The sequence below is a fragment of the Silurus meridionalis genome, chromosome 2 (genome assembly GCF_014805685.1).
Source record: "Silurus meridionalis isolate SWU-2019-XX chromosome 2, ASM1480568v1, whole genome shotgun sequence".
Lineage (NCBI taxonomy): Eukaryota > Metazoa > Chordata > Actinopteri > Siluriformes > Siluridae > Silurus > Silurus meridionalis.
In genome coordinates this window covers 1388632-1406131 of record NC_060885.1, presented here as the reverse complement: position 1 = coordinate 1406131, position 17500 = coordinate 1388632, and the positions used below count along the sequence as shown (strand labels likewise).

The window sequence follows — 17500 nt, the reverse complement described above, 5'->3', positions numbered from 1 at the left end:
GAAGGGCAGATGGTGGTAGATTTTGCTAAAAGGATGGAAATGGCAGTGGTGAACACTTATTTTAAGAAGAAGGAGGATCATAGGGTGACGTATAAGAGTGGAGGAAGGTGCACACAGGTGGACTATGTTCTATGTAGATCAGTGGTCCCCAACCTTTTCTGTGCCACGGGCCGGTCTTTAATGTCAGACAATATTTTCATGGACCGGTCTTTAACGTGTGGTGGATAAATAAAACTAAATAAAATGATACGAGCATAAAAAAATGGTATTTTCTAAATATAGTAATAAACGTGAATCCACTGTGTTGTTGTTTGTTCATTTTGCTCTCTTGGGGGTTTGAGTTTAGCTGTAATGTATTATGTGTTAGCAGCCGGAGCTCCTTTAAGAAGGTAGTGGATGGAGGTAAGTTATGTGACCAGAGGTCCTTTAAGAAGGTAGTGGATGGAGGTAAGTCATGTGACTGGAGCTCCTTTAAGAAGGTAGTGGATGGAGGTGAGACATGTTGGGGACCACTGATGTAGGAGATGCAACCTGAAGGAGATTGGAGACTGTAAGGTGCTGGATGATTGTGAAACTACTGCAGAAGTGATGAGGGAGACAGTTAGAAAGGTACTTGGTGTAACATCTGAAAATAGAAAGACATCGTGGTGGAATGAGGAAGTGCAGGAGAGCAGAAGGAGAAAGAGGTTGGAGAAACAGAATTAGGATCGACAGAGTGATGAAAAAAGTAGGCAGGAGAACAAGGAGATGCAGCAGCAGGTGAAGAGGGATGTGGTGAAAGCCATGGAAAAGGCATATGAGGAGCTGTAGGAGAAGTTGGACACTAAGGAAGAAGAAAAAGATTTGTAGCGATTGGCCAGGCAGAGGAACCGAGCTGGGAAGGATGTGCTGCAAGTTAGAGCAATAAAGGATGGAGATGGAAATGTGTTGACTAGTGAGGAGAGTGTGTTGAGAAGATGGAGGGAGTATTTTGAGCAGCTGATGAATGAGGAAAATGAGAGAGAGAGAGAAGGTTGGATGGTGTGGAGATGTGAAGCAGGATGTGGATAGGACGTGAGAGCAGCAATTAAGAGGATGAAGAGTGGAAAGTCGGTTGGACCAGATGACATCAGGTGGCGTAGAGATGTTTAGGAGAGATGGCAGTGGAGTTTTTAACCAGATTGTTTAACAGGATTTTGTAAGGTGAGAAGATGCCTGAGGAATGGAGAAGAAGTGTGCTGGTACCGATCTTTAAAAATAAGGGAGATGTGCAGACCTGCAGTAACTACAGGGGAATTAAGTTGATCAGTCACACCATGAAGTTATGGGAAAGAGTAGTGGAAGCCAGGCTGAGAGAAGAGGTGACCATCTGTGAGCAGCAGTATGGTTTCATGCCGAGGAAGAGCACCACAGACGCATTATTTGCTTTGAGAATGTTGATGGAGAAGTATAGAGAAGGTCAGAAGGAGCTGCATTGTGTGTTTGTGGATTTAGAGAAAGCGTACGACAGGGTGGAGAGAGGATTTGTGGTATTGTATGAGGAAGTCTGGTGTGTCAGAGAAGTATGTGAGGGTGGTGCAGGACATGTATGAGGACAGTGTGACAGCAGTGAAGTGTGCAGTAGGAACGACAGACTGGTTCAAGGTGGAGGTTGGACTGCATCAAGGATCGGCTCTGAGCCCTTTCCTTTTTGCACTGGTGATGGACAGGTTGAAGGACGAGGTCAGACAGGATAGGAGGGACATCAGGTATATCAGTAGGAGAATGCTGAGGATGGAGCCACCAGGAAGGAGGAAAAGAGGAAGACCAAAGAGGAGGTTTATGGATGTGGTGAGGGAAGACATGCAGGTAGTTGGTGTGAAAGAGGCAGATGTAGAGGACAGGGGGGTATGGAGACGGATGTTCCGCTGTGGCACCCCCTAATGGAAGAAGCCGAAAGAAGAAGAAGAAACATCTGTTTTATTGATGCACCAAAATCCGCCATGATGCACACATTTGGCAATTAAAACTGTCCGTGTGGAAACATAGCAAAAGTTCTGTTTGGTGTCCTGATGATTTACGTAATTAAAAAAAATTTAAAACAGCAGAATTACTTTAAAACATTTACAGGAATATTTCGTCTTTATGCTCTATGTTGTGTTTGGTTTCACTAATAATAAACATACATTTGCATAAAGCATCAACATTTGTCCATGTTGATTAGAGCTTTTGAGAACACAACATTTTTCATTCATTATTCAGCCACCAATTGTAAAAGTTCTCCCACTTAAAAAGATGAGATCTGTGAGACCTGTAATTTTCATCATTGGTACACTTCAACTCTGAGAGACAAAAAGAGAAAAATAAATCCTGAAAATCACATTGTCTGATTTTTAAGGAATTTATTTGCAAATTATGGTGGAAAATTAGCAAGAACCTACAAAAAAATCTAGATTTCTGTCTCTCACAGACCTGTAACTTCTTTAAGAGGCTCCTCTGTCCTCCACTTGTTTCCTGTATTAATGGCACCTGTTTGAACTGGTTATCAGTATAAAAGACACCTGTCCACAACCTCAACCAGTCAGACTTCAAATTCCACTATGGCCAAGACCAAAGAGCTGTCAAAGGACACCAGAAACATAACTGTAGACCTGCACCAGGCTGGAAGACTGAATCTGCAGTAGGTAAGCAGCTTGGTGTGAAGAAATCAACTGTGGGAGCAATTATCAGAAAATGGAAGACATACAAGACCACTGATAATCTCCCTCGATCTGGGGCTCCACACAAGATCTCACCCCGTGGGGTCAAAATGATCACAAGAACGGTGAGCAAAAATCCCAGACCCACACGGTGGGACCTGGTGAATGACCTGCAGAGAGCTGGGACCAAAGTAACAAAGGCTACCATCAGTAACACACTACACCACCAGGGACTTAAATCCTGCAGTGCCAGACGTGTCCCCCCGCTTAAGCCAGGACATGTCTGGGCCTGTCTGAAGTTTGCTAGAGAGCTTCTGAATGATCCAGAAGAGGACTGGGAGAATGTCATATGATCAGATGAAACCAAAATAGAACTTTTTGTTAAAAACTCAACTTTTGGAGGAGAAAGAATGCTGTGTTGCATCCAAAGAACACTATACCTACTGTGAAGCATGAGGGTGGAAACATCATGCTTTGGGGCTGTTTTTCTGCAAAGGGACCAGGACGACTGATCCGTGTAAAGGAAAAAATGAATGGGGCCATGTATCGTGAGATTTTGAGTGAAAACCTCCTTCTATCAGCAAGGGCATTGAAGATGAAACGTGGTCTTTCAGCATGACAATGATCCCAAACACACCGTCCAGTCAACCAAGGAGTGGCTTCATAAAAAGCGTTTTAAGGTCCTGGAGTGGCCTAGCGATTCTCCAGATCTCAACCCCATAGAACATCTTTGGAGGGAGTTGAAAATCCGTGTTGCCCAGCGACAGCTCCAAAACATCACTTCTCTAGAATATAACTATAACTATATATTTATATATAAGTATTGAGATGAACATTTGTAGGTGACCAAATACTTATTTTCCACCATCATTTGCAAATAAATTCTTTAAAAATCAGACAATGTGATTTTGTGGATTTCTTTTTCTGATTTTGTGATGCACATGTAAATGTGTGAATATGGATAACGAATTCTGTCAGGTTACAGAACCAACATAGCAAATAAGATTAGTTAATTATCAAATCTCATTAAAGTTTATTATTAAAGTTTAAACTCTAACGAGTTTTTTCTTTTATTAAAATGAGAAGGTCATTCATTTATATTGATTACTTTTAAATGCTGTCAGATAAAATGTATTTGAAGGTTTATGGTTCAGTAATCAGGAAAGATTTTGAGCGTAAGCAGAATTTATGAAAAATAATCAGCTATTACACAGAGATGCTGCTGGATCAGGAAGAGCCACTAGAGGGCGCTGTGTTACAAAATAGAGACGTGATGGAGATTCATTTTATATACAGAATATATTTCTATCTCCCAAATATATTACACCAATAATCTCGTATTAATACACTAAAAATAACATTATTAATAATCTTCTTCTTCTTCTTTCGGCTTCTCCCATTAGGGGTCTCCACAGCGGATCATCCGTCTCTATACCTCCCTGTCCTCTACATCTGCCTCTTTCACACCAACTACCTGCATGTCTTCCCTCACCACATTCATAAACCTCCTCCTTGGCCTTCCTCTTTTCCTCCTTCCTGGTGGCTCCATCCTCAGCATTCTTCTACCAATATAATTCATGTCCCTCCTCTGCACATGTCCAAACCATCTCAATCTCACCTCCTCATCTTGTCTCCAAAACGTCCTACATGCACTGTCCTCTAATAAACTCATTTCTAATCTGTCCATCCTCGTCACTCCCAACGAACATCTCAACATCTTCAGCTCTGCTACCTCCAGCTCCACCTCCTGTCTTTTACTCAATGCCACTGTCTCTAATCCATACAACATCGCAGGTCTCACCACAGTCCTATAAACTTTCCCTTTCATTTTGCAGATACCCTACTATCACAAATCACTCCTGTCACTCTTCTCCACCCACTCCACCCTGCCTGCACTCTTTTCTTCACTTCTAACACACTCTCCATTACTTTGCACTGTTGACCCCAGGTACCTGAACTCCTCCACCTTCTCCACCTCTTCTCCTGCAACCGCACCACTCCACTGCCCTCCCTCTCATTCACACACATGTACTCTGTCTTACTCCTACTGACTTTCATTCCCCTTCTCTCCAGAGTGTACCTCCACCTCTCCAGGCTCTTCTCAACCTGCTCACTACTCTCACCACAAATCACAATATCATCCACAAACATCATAGTCCAGGAGACTCCTGTCTGACCTCGTCCTTCAACCTGTCCATCACCACTGCAAACAGGAAAGGGCTCAGGGCCGATCCTTGATACAGTCCAACCTTCACCTTAAACCAGTCTGTCGTTCCTACTGCACACTTCACTGCTGTCACACTGTCCTCATACATGTCCTGCACCACCCTCACATACTTCTCTGACACACCAGACTTCCTCATACAATACCACAACTCCTCTCTTGGCACCCTGTCGACGCTTTCTAAATCCACAAATACACAATGCAATTCCTTCTGTCCTTCTCTATACTTCTCCATCAACATTCTCAAAGCAAATAAGGCATCTGTGGTGCTCTTCCTCAGCATGAAACCATACTGTTGCTCACAGATGGTCACCTCTTCTCTCAGCCTGGCTTCCACTACTCTTTCCCATAACTTCATGGTGTGACTGATCAACTTAATTCCTCTGTAGTTACTGCAGGTCTGCACATCTCCTTTATGCTTAAAGATCGGTACCAGCACACTTCTTCTCCATTCCTCAGGCATCTTCTCACCTTCCAAAATCCTGTTAAATAATCTGGTCAAAAACTCCACTGCCATCTCTCCCAAACATCTCCATGCTTCTACCGGTATGTCATCTGGTCCAATCGACTTTTCACTCTTCATCCTCTTAATCGCTGCTCTTACTTCCTCCTTACTAATCCTATCTACATCCTGCTTCACCAACTCCACATCATCCAACCTTCTCTCTCTCTGATTTTCCTCATTCATCAGCTGGTCAAAATACTCCCTCCACCTTCTCAACACACTCTCCTCACTAGTCAACACATTTCCTCTCCATCCTTTATTGCTCTAACTTGCAGTACATCCTTCCCAGCTCGGTTCCTCTGTTTGGCCAATCGGTACAAATCCTTTTCTCCCTCCTTAGTGTCCAACCTCTCCTACAGCTCCTCATATGCCTTTTCCTTGTCTTTCACCACATCCCTCTTTACCTGCTGCTGCATCTCCTTGTACTCCTGCCTACTTTTTTCATCTCTCTGTCGATCCCAATTCTGTTTCTCCAATCTCTTTCTCCTTCTGCTCTTCTGCACTTCCTCATTCCTCCACCACGTCTCTTTGTCTTCTTTTCTATTTCCAGATGTCACACCAAGAACTTTACAAACCGTCTTCCTCGTCACTCCTGCAGTAGTTGCCCAATCATCCAACACCTCCTTAACACCACTGAGCACCTGTCTGACCTCTTTCCTGAACCTCACACTACACTCTTCCTCCTTCAGTTTCCACCATCTTATTCTCCTTTCAGTCCTTACGTTCCTCCTCTTCTTCTTCACCTCCAAAACCATCCTACAGACCACCATCCGATGCTGTCTAGCTACACTGTCCCCTGCCAACACCTTACAGTCTCCAATCTCCTTCAGGTTGCATCTCCTACATAGAACATAGTCCACCTGTGTGCACCTTCCTCCACTCTTATACGTCACCCTATGATCCTCCTTCTTCTAAAATAAGTGTTCACCACTGCCATTTCCATCCTTTTAGCAAAATCTACCACCATCTGTCCTTCCACATTCCTCTCCTTAACACCATACCTACCATCACCTCCTCATCACCTCTGTTCCCTTCACCTACATGTCCATTAAAGTCTGCCCCAATCACCAATCTTTCATTCCTAGGTTCACCTTCTACCACTTCATCTAACTCACTTCAGAATGTTTCCTTCTCCTCCACCTCACAGCCAACTTGTGGAGCATAGGCACTGATGACATTTATCATCACTCCTTCAACTTCCAGCTTCATGTTCATCACCCTATCAGAAACTCTCTTCACCTCCACTACACTCTTACTGTACTCTTCCTTCAGAATCACCCCTACACCATTTCTCTTTCCATCCACACCATGATAAAACAGTTTAAACACCTCCAATGTTCCTGTTCTTACTCCCTTTCCACTTGGTCTCCTGAACACACAGCATATCTACCTTTCTCCTCTCCATCATATCAGCTCTCTCTCTCCCTTTACCCGTCATAGTACCAACATTTAAAGTACCAACCCGAACCTCCACTCTCCTCCACTTCTCCTCCACTCTCCTCCACTTCTCCTCCACTCTCCTCCACTTCTCCTTTTCCTGCCGTCTCTGTAGACGTCTTCCTCCTCTCCTTCTCCTCCTTTACTTAACAGTAGCCCAATTTCCACCGGTACCCTGTCGGCTAACGATACCTGTGGCGGTCGTTGTTAACCCGGGCCTCGACCGATCCGGTATGAAATTCTCCTTTGTGATCTGTATATTTGATTTGGCACGTGTTTTACGCTGGATGTCCTTCATAACGCAACCCTCCCCATTTACCCGGGCTTGGGACCGGCACTAAGAGTGCACTGGCTTGTGCCTCCATAATGGCTGGTTTACATTATTAATAATATTAATAATAATAATAATAATAATAATATTAACATCAATAATAATAAAACACTATGTAAAACCGTTACAATTACAAATTGTACAAATTGAAATGTAATTTTCCAGTGACAAGCACATTCACACACACACACTGTCCTTACATCACTCTCCAGCAGGTTGAACATGCTCTGCTCAGCAATGTCCTTCGAGTCGTCAAATTTCTCCAGCGCTTGTTTGATCTCATCCTCAGTCACCTTCCCCTGACGCTTCTTCTTATAGTCAAAGTCCAAGCGCCGTCCTTCCATCTTCTTTAAGTGGTGCTTAAAACACACACACACACACACACACACACACACACACACACACACACACACACACACAGTACTTCAAATACACCCGAATGACCACCAGGGGGCAGAGTCAAACAAAACACAGTTAAATACAAAATAGAATAAACCATGAGTCATGGACTCGACCAGAATACACGCTGTGTGTGTGTGTGTGTGTGTGTGTGTGTGTGTGTGTGTGTGTGTGTGTGTGTGTCTATAACCTAATATGACTTATTTACCTGGATCTCCTTCAGGTCTTTATCGTGCAGCACCTGCATCGGATCGATGAAGTTCTGTTTCACCTCCATATCCAGCGCATCCTTCACCTCCCCCAGCTCCTTCATAGCTTCTCCAGCATCGATCAAAGCCAGACCTGAAACACACACACACACACACACACACACACACACACACACACACACACACACACACACACAGTGTGTATTCTGGTCGAGTCCATGAGTCATGTAAGGATTTCTGTAGCTGCTTCAGTGGATTTTTTGAGCTTTACATTCAGATTAATAAAAACTCAAACATCTGGATGCTTCTTCAGTAGAAGTGTACTTCAAGTAGAGTATAGAAAATACATGCTGTGAAACAGTGAGAGCTTCTTCTCATCACTTTCTCAGAGGGATTGCAATTAAACAGTTTTTGCACTAATTATTCTGCAGAACAGCACGTCATCCAGCGCAGGTTTTTACTGTATATTTGATTTATTTGCTCCATCGGTTCCTCGTGTGCAGGTCAGACACTGCACCTTCATCCCTCACACATGGTACACGTGTAGGAATTTCTAATCAGAGTTCCTTTGGGTCAGAACCAATCAGCATGCAGAGTGAGTTAATGAGGACAGGAAGCTGTGACCATATAAGGAGTGTGCTGAGGAGAGAAGGCAGGGATATGGACCAGGCCAGGAGTGAGGTGTGGAATATAAAGTGCTATAAACACTTTCAGGAGTGAGATCTTCGTTGCTATAGAAACAGCATCGTGGTGCAGTTACCAAAGTTGGACTCGTCCCCGAGCTCGCGGCCGAACTTCTGCATGGCGTCGCCCAGCACCGCCTCCGTCTGTGTGTAACCCGGCCCCTTCTCACCGCCACGGATCTTCGACATGGAGCTCATCATGCTCAGCTTAGCACGGGTCGCTAACACACACACACACACACACACACACACACACACACACACACACACACACATCTCTGTGTTATTATACATACAGCTTTCAGCCAATCAGAAGACAAATCAGACACATGATATTTAGTGAATTACTGTGTGTGTGTGTGTGTGGGTGTGTGCGCGTGTGTGTGTGCGCGTGTGTGTGTGCGTGTGCGTGTGTGTGTGTGTACCTGGATTAGGCTGCAGGTATTCTGTAGTTTTGGTCATGATGTCCAGCACGGCTCGACTCGTAACGTCCACCTTCTACACACAAACACACACAACTCATATTACATATGCTGTAATGTGTATGTGAGAAATAAATGAGTTCTAAAGAGTTCATTATCACTTTTATACACAAACGTGTGTGTTCTCAGACAGGAAGTGACACTGCGGTGTGTTACACACTACATTTATTACACACTCATCACTGTGTTTATTTATTACACAAACAACTCAAATACAGACACAGACAGACAGACACAGACAGACAGACAGAGAGACAGACATAAAAATAGACAGACAGAGAGATAGAAATAAAAAGGCATAGAGACAGACATATGACAGACAGACAGAGAGACAGACAGAGAGAATGCTTTAGGACAATGTCCACTGTAAAGACAATCAGACAGTCAGATGTATTGATTGACTGATTGATTAATAAACAGTGATCTGACCTTCTCCATGTCTGTGAAGTCATTGTCGAGTTTGGTTCCTTCAGCTCCACCCACTTTCTCACTCACTCTCTGTAAGGGAGAAAACACACACACACACACACACACACACACACACACACACACACACACACACACACTGACTCAATGACAGTAATTACCTGCTCTGCTCCTCCAGAACTATAATGTGTGTGTGTGTGTGTGTGTGTGTGTGTGTGTGTGTGTGTATAATGACCTCTATATCTACACACAAAACCTGGGGTGATCAGTGACTAAGTGCAGTGTAGAGAACAGCAAGGGTTTTTTTGTCTTCAGCAACACACACACACACACACACACACACACACACACACACACACACACACACACACTGCATCACTACAGGAGCCTCTTACATAACACCACGTGTGTGTGTGTGTGTGTATTATGCTAGGGTGGTTGAGCCAGATGGTAATGCGTGTACAAAGTGAGACAAACGCGTACATACACACATACATACATACATACACACACACAGTGTGTTTACACGTAGTGTGCATTATATCAGTCTCATTCTACTGTACGAGGAGTAACAGCTCCATTAACACCTCTTGACCAATCACAGACCTGAACTCCTCTTCAGCATCACCTTCATCATCCTCACCTTCCTCTTAATCATCCTCATCATCATCTTTTTCTTCATCTTCCTCTTCATCATCCATAATCATCATTATTATCCTAATCTTCCTCTTGATCATCATCCTCTTCATCATTATCACCATCATAAAAATCCTCATCTTCTCCATCATCCTTCCCCCTTCTCTTCCTCCTACTATTTCTCTCTCTTCCTCCTCCATTTCCTCTTTGTCTTCCTTCTCTTACTCATCTTCATCCTCCTCCTTCTCTTACTACTTGTCCTCCTTCTTTTCCTCTTCCTCACCCTCCCCATCATCCTCTTTCTCAGCAGTAGTATGGTGTCAGATCTCTACTCCGCTCACTTGAGCTTGTTAACATCAGCAATGTATTTCTGCTGAACAGCTGATGAACATCTCACACACACACGTCTCCTGGTCTGTTCATCAAAAACACTCAGAGGCAAACAAAGAGACACTGCACTGTGTGTGACAGAGAGAGAGAGAGAGAGAGAGACGGAGAGAGACAGACAAAGACAGAGACAGACAGAAAGAGAGAGAGACAACAATGCAGTTGTAATTAAATTCCTGAGCTTTACACCCACAATGCACTGGGGCAAGGTCACCTGGTTTACTGTGTGTGTGTGTGTGTGTGTGTGTGTGTGTGTGTGTGTGTGTGTGTGTGTGTGTGTGAAATAGAGTGTTATATGGACACACACACACACACACACACACACACACACACACACACACACACACACACACCCTCTCAGGGATTATCCTGTGCAGTGTGTTAGTGCTCCAAATATAGAAGCTGTGATTGAGAAAAACGGATTCAATAATCACAGAGTTCTTTACAACACACACACACACACACACACACACACATCTATATCTATATATATCTATATATGTCAGTGTCCGTCGTTCAAACTTGTGTTTTATGATGATTTGATGAACCTTGGACTTTTCTGAACTTTAGAATTAAACCCAGTCACGTGTGAGGTTCATAAGTATTCAGACAGGCCCAGGCCTCGTCACGTTGCATGTTGTCCAGCACGTTATCTGAAATGATGATGAAGACATGGTGGAAGTAAATTAAGTTCAGCTTTATCTCAAAGCACTTTAACTAAAATATCACTGGTTCCTCTGCAGGCTCAAAAGTATTCAGACAAACCAGCACTCAGAAGTCTAAAGATTTTTTTTTTATAATTGGATGCAAATGCAAAACTCATGGACATCAGGGAATTGCAGTTTCCTCCCCTGAGATGTTCTGCCAGAGCTTTGCTGCCAGGCTTTTCCAGTCACTGCTGGACATGTTTGTGGGTCCTCGTACCTTCATGTCTGTCCTCAGGATGTGAAAAACAGCTGAACTGGGTTAAGGTCAGAAGACTGACTCGGATATTTACAGACACTGCACTTCTTTGGTTTAATAAGCTCTCAGGTTGCTTTCACAGCAGGTTTTGGGTTGTTCTGTGAAGCTCCCATCGTCCTGTAAGCTTTGCAGCATTTGACTGAATCTGAGGAGAACCGTGTAAAGCTCAGCACACTTCACCCTGGTCCTTTTATCAGCCACACATCAACAAACACCAGGAAACCAGTTCCATTAGCAGCCGTACACACTCATGGTCCCTTTCTTTCCTTTTCCATCTGCTTCTCCTTCTACAGTTCTGCAACAAGTTCTTCTTGGATTCATCTCACCATAAAATCCTGGTCCTGAACTGATCAGGTTTTTATTCTACCAGTCTCATCTGGATGTTCTGTTCTTGAGCTTCTCTGGTGGGTAAACGCTCTGTATTTACAGCCATGTTCTCTAGAGAGTCCCTGTGCCATCACTCACTTCAGTGGTCACTTGTGGTCTGCAGGGCTTCCAGGGCCTTCCTCTACCAAACTCCACAAATTTGTCAGCATCTGCTCTGTTTGATAAGTGTGTTTGTTTTTTAGCCTGATGACAACCTCCTTCAGGATGGGTTGTGTATGTGTAGTGTTGTGTATGTGTAGTGTATGTATATAGGATGAGTAGTGTGTAGTGTAGTGTGTATAGGTTGTGTATGTGTAGTGTATTTGTGGTGTGTGTGTGTGTACAGGTTGTGTGTGTATAGGTTGTGTATTTGAGGTTTGTGTGTGTATAGGTTGTGTATGTGTAGCGTTCTGTATCGGTTGTGTATTTGTGGTGTGTGCGTATAGGTAGTGTATGTGTAGCGTTGTGTACTAGTACAAGTGGTAAAAAACTTTCTTTCGGCTTCTCCCATTAGAGGGCGCCACAGCGGATCCTCCGCATGTTCGATTTGGCACATGTTTTACGCTGGATGCTCTTCCTAACGCAACCCTCCCCATTTATCTGGGCTTGGGACCGGCACTGAGAGAGGCTGGGGTTGGTTCCCTGACCGGGGATCGAACCCATGCCACAGCGGTGAGAGCGCCGCATCATAACCACTAGACCACCAGGGGACCTGTGCTAGTTAAGGTAGTAAATTACCTGTTACTGGCCTCTGATCAGGGTTTTGTCTCTTTACTTGTTTTGCTCGACCTCAGTGCAGCTTTTCACACCACTGATCATAATCTCCTGCTTGCTGGACTTGAGAACGTTGTTGGAATAAAGGGAGCAGCTCTCTCCTGGCTCAGGTCTTATCTGACTGATCGCTATCAGTTTGTTGATGTAAATGGTGAGTTCTCCACACTCTCTGAGGTAAAGTTTGGTGTTCCTCAAGGATCTGTCTTAGGCCCACTGCTTTTCTCTTTATATTTGCTGCCTCTGGGTGAAATTATACATAAACTCACTTCCATTGCTATGCTGATGATACACACATGAGAAAGATCAGCTTAACTATGTTGAGGAGTGTGTAAAATATATTAAGAAAGTGGATGCTTGAAAGCTTAATTCTGCAAAATTGTACTCTGGATGGAGTTCTCTTCAATTACATCTCACACTGATTATAAAATACTACTACTGACGTATGAAGCACTTAACGCTCTCACACCGCAGTATCTGAGTGAACTTCTGTACCAGTATGATCCTCCACGCCTACTTAGATCAAAAGGTGCAGGCTATTTGTTGGTACCTCAAATAATGAAGACTCCAGCAGGGGGCAGATGTTTCTCTTATAAACCCCACAGTTATGGAATAACGTTCCAATCAGTGTTCGGGACTCAGACACAGTCTCAGTGTTCAAGTCGAGGCTGAACACATTTATTTAGTGGAGTCTTTAGTCAGTAGGTGTTTGTGAGGTAAAGGAGCAGATCTGGAGGGATCATGGATATGGAGTGTTTGGTGAACTGGGATATTTGGATGCTATCGTCTCCTCACTCTCACACGTTCACTCAGGTTTGTTGATGGTGGTGTGGTGGGTCGTCTCTTATCCCAGAGATCCGCATGTCTGTGTTTCCTTCTGCTTCTCCAGTTTAGTTCTGCTGCTACAGTAAATCTTACCAGAGTCCAAACTGCACAGTGACATTAACTTTCATACAACAATCAGGAGACTTAATAATCCATATCCTTCTCTCTCTCTCTCTCTCTCTCTCTCTCTCTCATTAAACATGCTCCTGAGGTTCCAGTGACCACTGTTCCTGCCCCTTTTCCCTCCGTAGATCTTCCCTCTTCGTCCAGGCCTGCCTCTGGATGATGTTCTCTTTGACTGGAGGCGACTCTGTGCAGCTTGGGACGGTTTCTCATCAACACCTTGGGTGGTTCCATGAAATTCCAGAGTAAGAACGGGAGCTTTGAGGATGGATTGGACTGTAGTTAATGTTAACAGTCTCCTACACTGACTCAGGAATACTTTTCACTTCTGATCATCATCACTGTACCTCAACATCGTTTATCTGCTATAAATGGACATTAGGTGCAACCCAGATGAGGATGAGGTTCCCTCTTGAGTCTGGTTCCTTAATAAGGTTTCTTATAATATATAATAAGGTTTCTTCCTTCTGCATCTCAGGGAGTTTTTCCATCACCACAGTCGCCACCAACCCCTTCATCAGGGACAAACTTACACTTATAAAGAACATCTTCACATTTTATTACCACATTATCTGTGTAAAGCTGCTCTGAGACAATGTTCATTATTAAAAGTGCAATACAAATAAACATGTAAACAATATTTGTGGTTTGTGTGCAGGTTGTGTATGTGTAGTGTATATGTGGTGTGTGTGTGTATAGGTTGTGTATGTGTAGTGTATTTGTAGTGTGTGTGTACAGGTTGTGTGTATAGGTTGTGTATTTGTAGTGTGTGTGTACAGGTTGTGTATTTGTGGTGTGTGTGTATAGGTTGTGTATGTGTAGTGTATTTGTGGTGTGTGTGTGTGTGTGTGTGTGTGTATGTGTAGTGTATTTGTGGTGTGTGTGTGTGTGTATGTAGTGTATTTGTGTGTGTGTGTGTATAGGTTGTGTAAGTGTAGTGTATTTATGGTGTGTGTGTGTGTAGGTTGTGTATGTGTAGTGTATATGTTGTGTATGTGTGTGTATTTGTGGTGTGTGTGTAGGTTGTGTATGTAGTGTATTTGTGTTGTGTGTGTATGGGTTGTGTATGTGTAGTGTATTTGTGTGTGTGTGTGTACAGGTTGTGTATGTAGTGTATTTGTGGTGTGTGTATAGGTGTGTATGTGTAGTGTATTTGTGGTGTGTGTGTGTGTGTATAGGTGTGTATGTGTAGTGTATTTGTGGTGTGTGTGTGTGTGTGTAGGTTGTGCATTTGTGGTGTGTGTGTGTATGTGTAGTGTATTTGTGGTGTGTGTGTGTGTGTACAGGTTGTGCATTTGTGGTGTGTGTGTGTGTGTACAGGTTGTGTGTATAGGTTGTGTGTGTAGTGTATTTGTACAGGTTGTGTATTTGTGGTGTGTGTATAGGTTGTGTATATGTAGTGTATTTGTGGTGTGTATGTGTATATAGGTTATGTATGTGTATTTGTGGTGTGTGTGTAGGTTGTGTATGTGTGTATTTGTGTGTGTGTGTGTGTATAGGTTGTGTAGTGTATTTGTGGTGTGTGTGTGTATATGTAGTGTATTTGTGGTGTGTGTATAGGTTGTGTATTTGTGGTGTGTGTGTGTATGTGTAGTGTATGTGGTGTGTGTGTGTGTAGGTTGTGTATGTGTAGTGTATTTGTGTGTGTGTGTATAGGTTGTATATGTAGTGTATATGTTGTGTATGTGTGTATGTGTGTATGTGTAGTATTTGTGGTGTATGTGTATATAGGTTATGTATGTGTATGTGTATATAGGTTGTGTGTATAGGTGTGTGTATGTGTGTATATGTGTGTATGTATGTGTGTGTGTGTGTGTATAGGTTGTGTATGTGTAGTATTTGTGGTGTGTGTGTGTGTGTGTATAGTGTGTATGTGTAGTGTATTTATGGTGTGTGTGTGTGTATGTAGGTTGTGTGTATGTATAGGTTGTATGTGTAGTGTGTGTGTGTGTGTAGGTGTGTATGTGTAGTGTATTTGTGGTGTGTATGTGTGTGTATAGGTGTGTATGTAGTGTATTTGTGGTGTGTGTGTATAGGTTGTGTATGTGTAGTGTATTTGTGTGTGTGTGTGTAGGTTGTGTATGTAGTGTATAGGTTGTGTATGTGTAGTGTATTTGTGGTGTGTGTGTATGGGTTGTGTATGTAGTGTATTTGTGGTGTGTGTATGTGTAGTGTGTGTATGTGTGTATGTGTGTAGTGTATAGGTTGTGTATGTGTAGTGTATATGTTGTGTATGTGTAGTGTATTGTGTGTGTATAGGTGTATGTGTATGTGTGTGTGTATGTATGTATTTGTGTGTGTGTATGTGTAGTGTGTGTATGTGTGTGTATGTGTAGTGTATTTGTGGTGTGTGTGTGTGTATTTGTGTATGTGTGTAGTGTATTATGTGTGTGTGTGTGTATGTAGGTTGTGTATGTATGTGTGTATTTGTGGTGTGTATATGTGTGTATGTGTGTGTATGTGTGTATGTATGTATTTGTGTGTGTATATATAGTGTATGTGTATGTATAGGTTGTGTATGTATGTATTTGTGTGTGTGTGTATATAGGTTGTGTATGTGTAATGTATTTGTGTGTGTGTGTGTGTGTAGGTTGTGTATGTGTGGTGTGTGTGTATAGGTTGTATGTGTAGTGTGTGTGTATGTAGTGTATGTGGTGTGTGTGTGTGTGTAGGTTGTGTGTGTGTAGTGCATTTGTGGTGTGTGTGTGTATGTGTGTGTATGTGTAGTGTATGGTGTGTGTATATAGTGTATTTGTGTATGTGTGGTGTGTGTATATGTGTATGTGTGTGTATAGGTTGTGTATGTGTAGTGTATTTGTGGTGTGTGTATATAGTGTATGTGTGGTGTGTGTGTGTGTGTGTGTATAGGTTGTGTATATGTAGTGTATTGTGTGTGTATAGGTGTATGTGTATATAGGTGTGTATGTGTATATAGGTGTGTATGTGTGTATAGGTTGTGTATGTAGTGTATATGTGTAGTGTATTGTGTGTGTGTATGTATAGTGTATTTGTGTGTGTATATAGGTTGTGTATGTGTAGTGTATTTGTGGTGTGTATATATAGGTTGTGTATGTGTAGTGTATTTGTGTGTGTGTATATATAGGTTGTGTATATAGTGTATTTGTGTGTGTGTATATAGGTTATGTATGTGTAGTGTATAGGTTGTGTGTGTATATAGGTTGTGTATGTAGTGTATGTGTGTGTGTGTGTGTATGTGTAGTGTATTTGTGGTGTGTGTGTATATAGGTTGTGTATGTAGTGTATTTGTGGTGTGTGTGTGTAGGTTGTGTATGTGTAGTGTATTTCTGGTGTGTGTGTAGGTTGTGTATGTAGTGTATGTGTGTGTAGTGTATTTGTGTGTGTGTGTATATGTGTGTGTGTGTGTGTGTGTGTGTGTGTGTGTGTGTGTGTGTGTGTGTGTGTGTGTGTGTGTGTGTTTTGAATGAGCTGTGACTCAGAGCTGCATTTTAGAACAGATGGTTCTTCAAATGCAGCAAACGTAGTCTCTCTCACTCACACACACACACACACACACACACACACACACACACACACACACACACACAGCATGGTGAAGAAAAATGTGTGTGTGTGCGTGCACACTGCAGCATTGACCCTACTGCAGTGTAAATCTCTCTCCATCTCTGCTTTAGAAATAAATAAATAAATAAAGATGTGTGCGTGTGTGTGTGTGTGTGTGAGAGAGGAGGCAAATTTATGAGGCCGATTTAGCGTTATAGTTCCTTATACTGTGTGTGTGAGAACGTCTCTAGTCACTGACCTTCATGTGGTGTCTCTTTCTGACTAACTGTAGTGCTGCAGAGAGCAGAGTGTGTGTGTGTGTGTGTGTGTGTGTGTGTGTGTGTGTGTGTGTGTGTGTGTGAGACTGCAGTTGTCGTTAACAGGAAGCGGAGTGTTGATGTGATGCACTATACTGTGTTCTGATAGAAATCATTAATATATTTTCTAATAATAATAAAACAGTAACTATAAACCCGAGAGTGTGCAGTGTGAAAGTGATTTATACTTTAAAGCACACTGAAATTCTTTCTTCACATATTCCAGTGATGTCAGGA

At 42.8% G+C, this 17500-nt stretch overlaps 1 protein-coding gene across 1 annotated transcript in view; it reads right to left on the bottom strand.

Moving 5' to 3' along the window:
- The window catches only part of sh3gl2a (SH3 domain containing GRB2 like 2a, endophilin A1), a 35209-nt gene that overhangs the window by 8441 nt on the left and 9268 nt on the right, over positions 1-17500 (bottom strand). Inside the window, exons 2-6 of the mRNA XM_046837149.1 lie at positions 9357-9425; positions 8871-8943; positions 8523-8666; positions 7762-7895; positions 7355-7513 (exon numbers count right to left, since the gene is read on the bottom strand). Of these exons, the coding sequence (XP_046693105.1) occupies positions 7355-7513; positions 7762-7895; positions 8523-8666; positions 8871-8943; positions 9357-9425 (579 nt within the window). The remainder of the gene's footprint in view (positions 1-7354; positions 7514-7761; positions 7896-8522; positions 8667-8870; positions 8944-9356; positions 9426-17500) is intronic.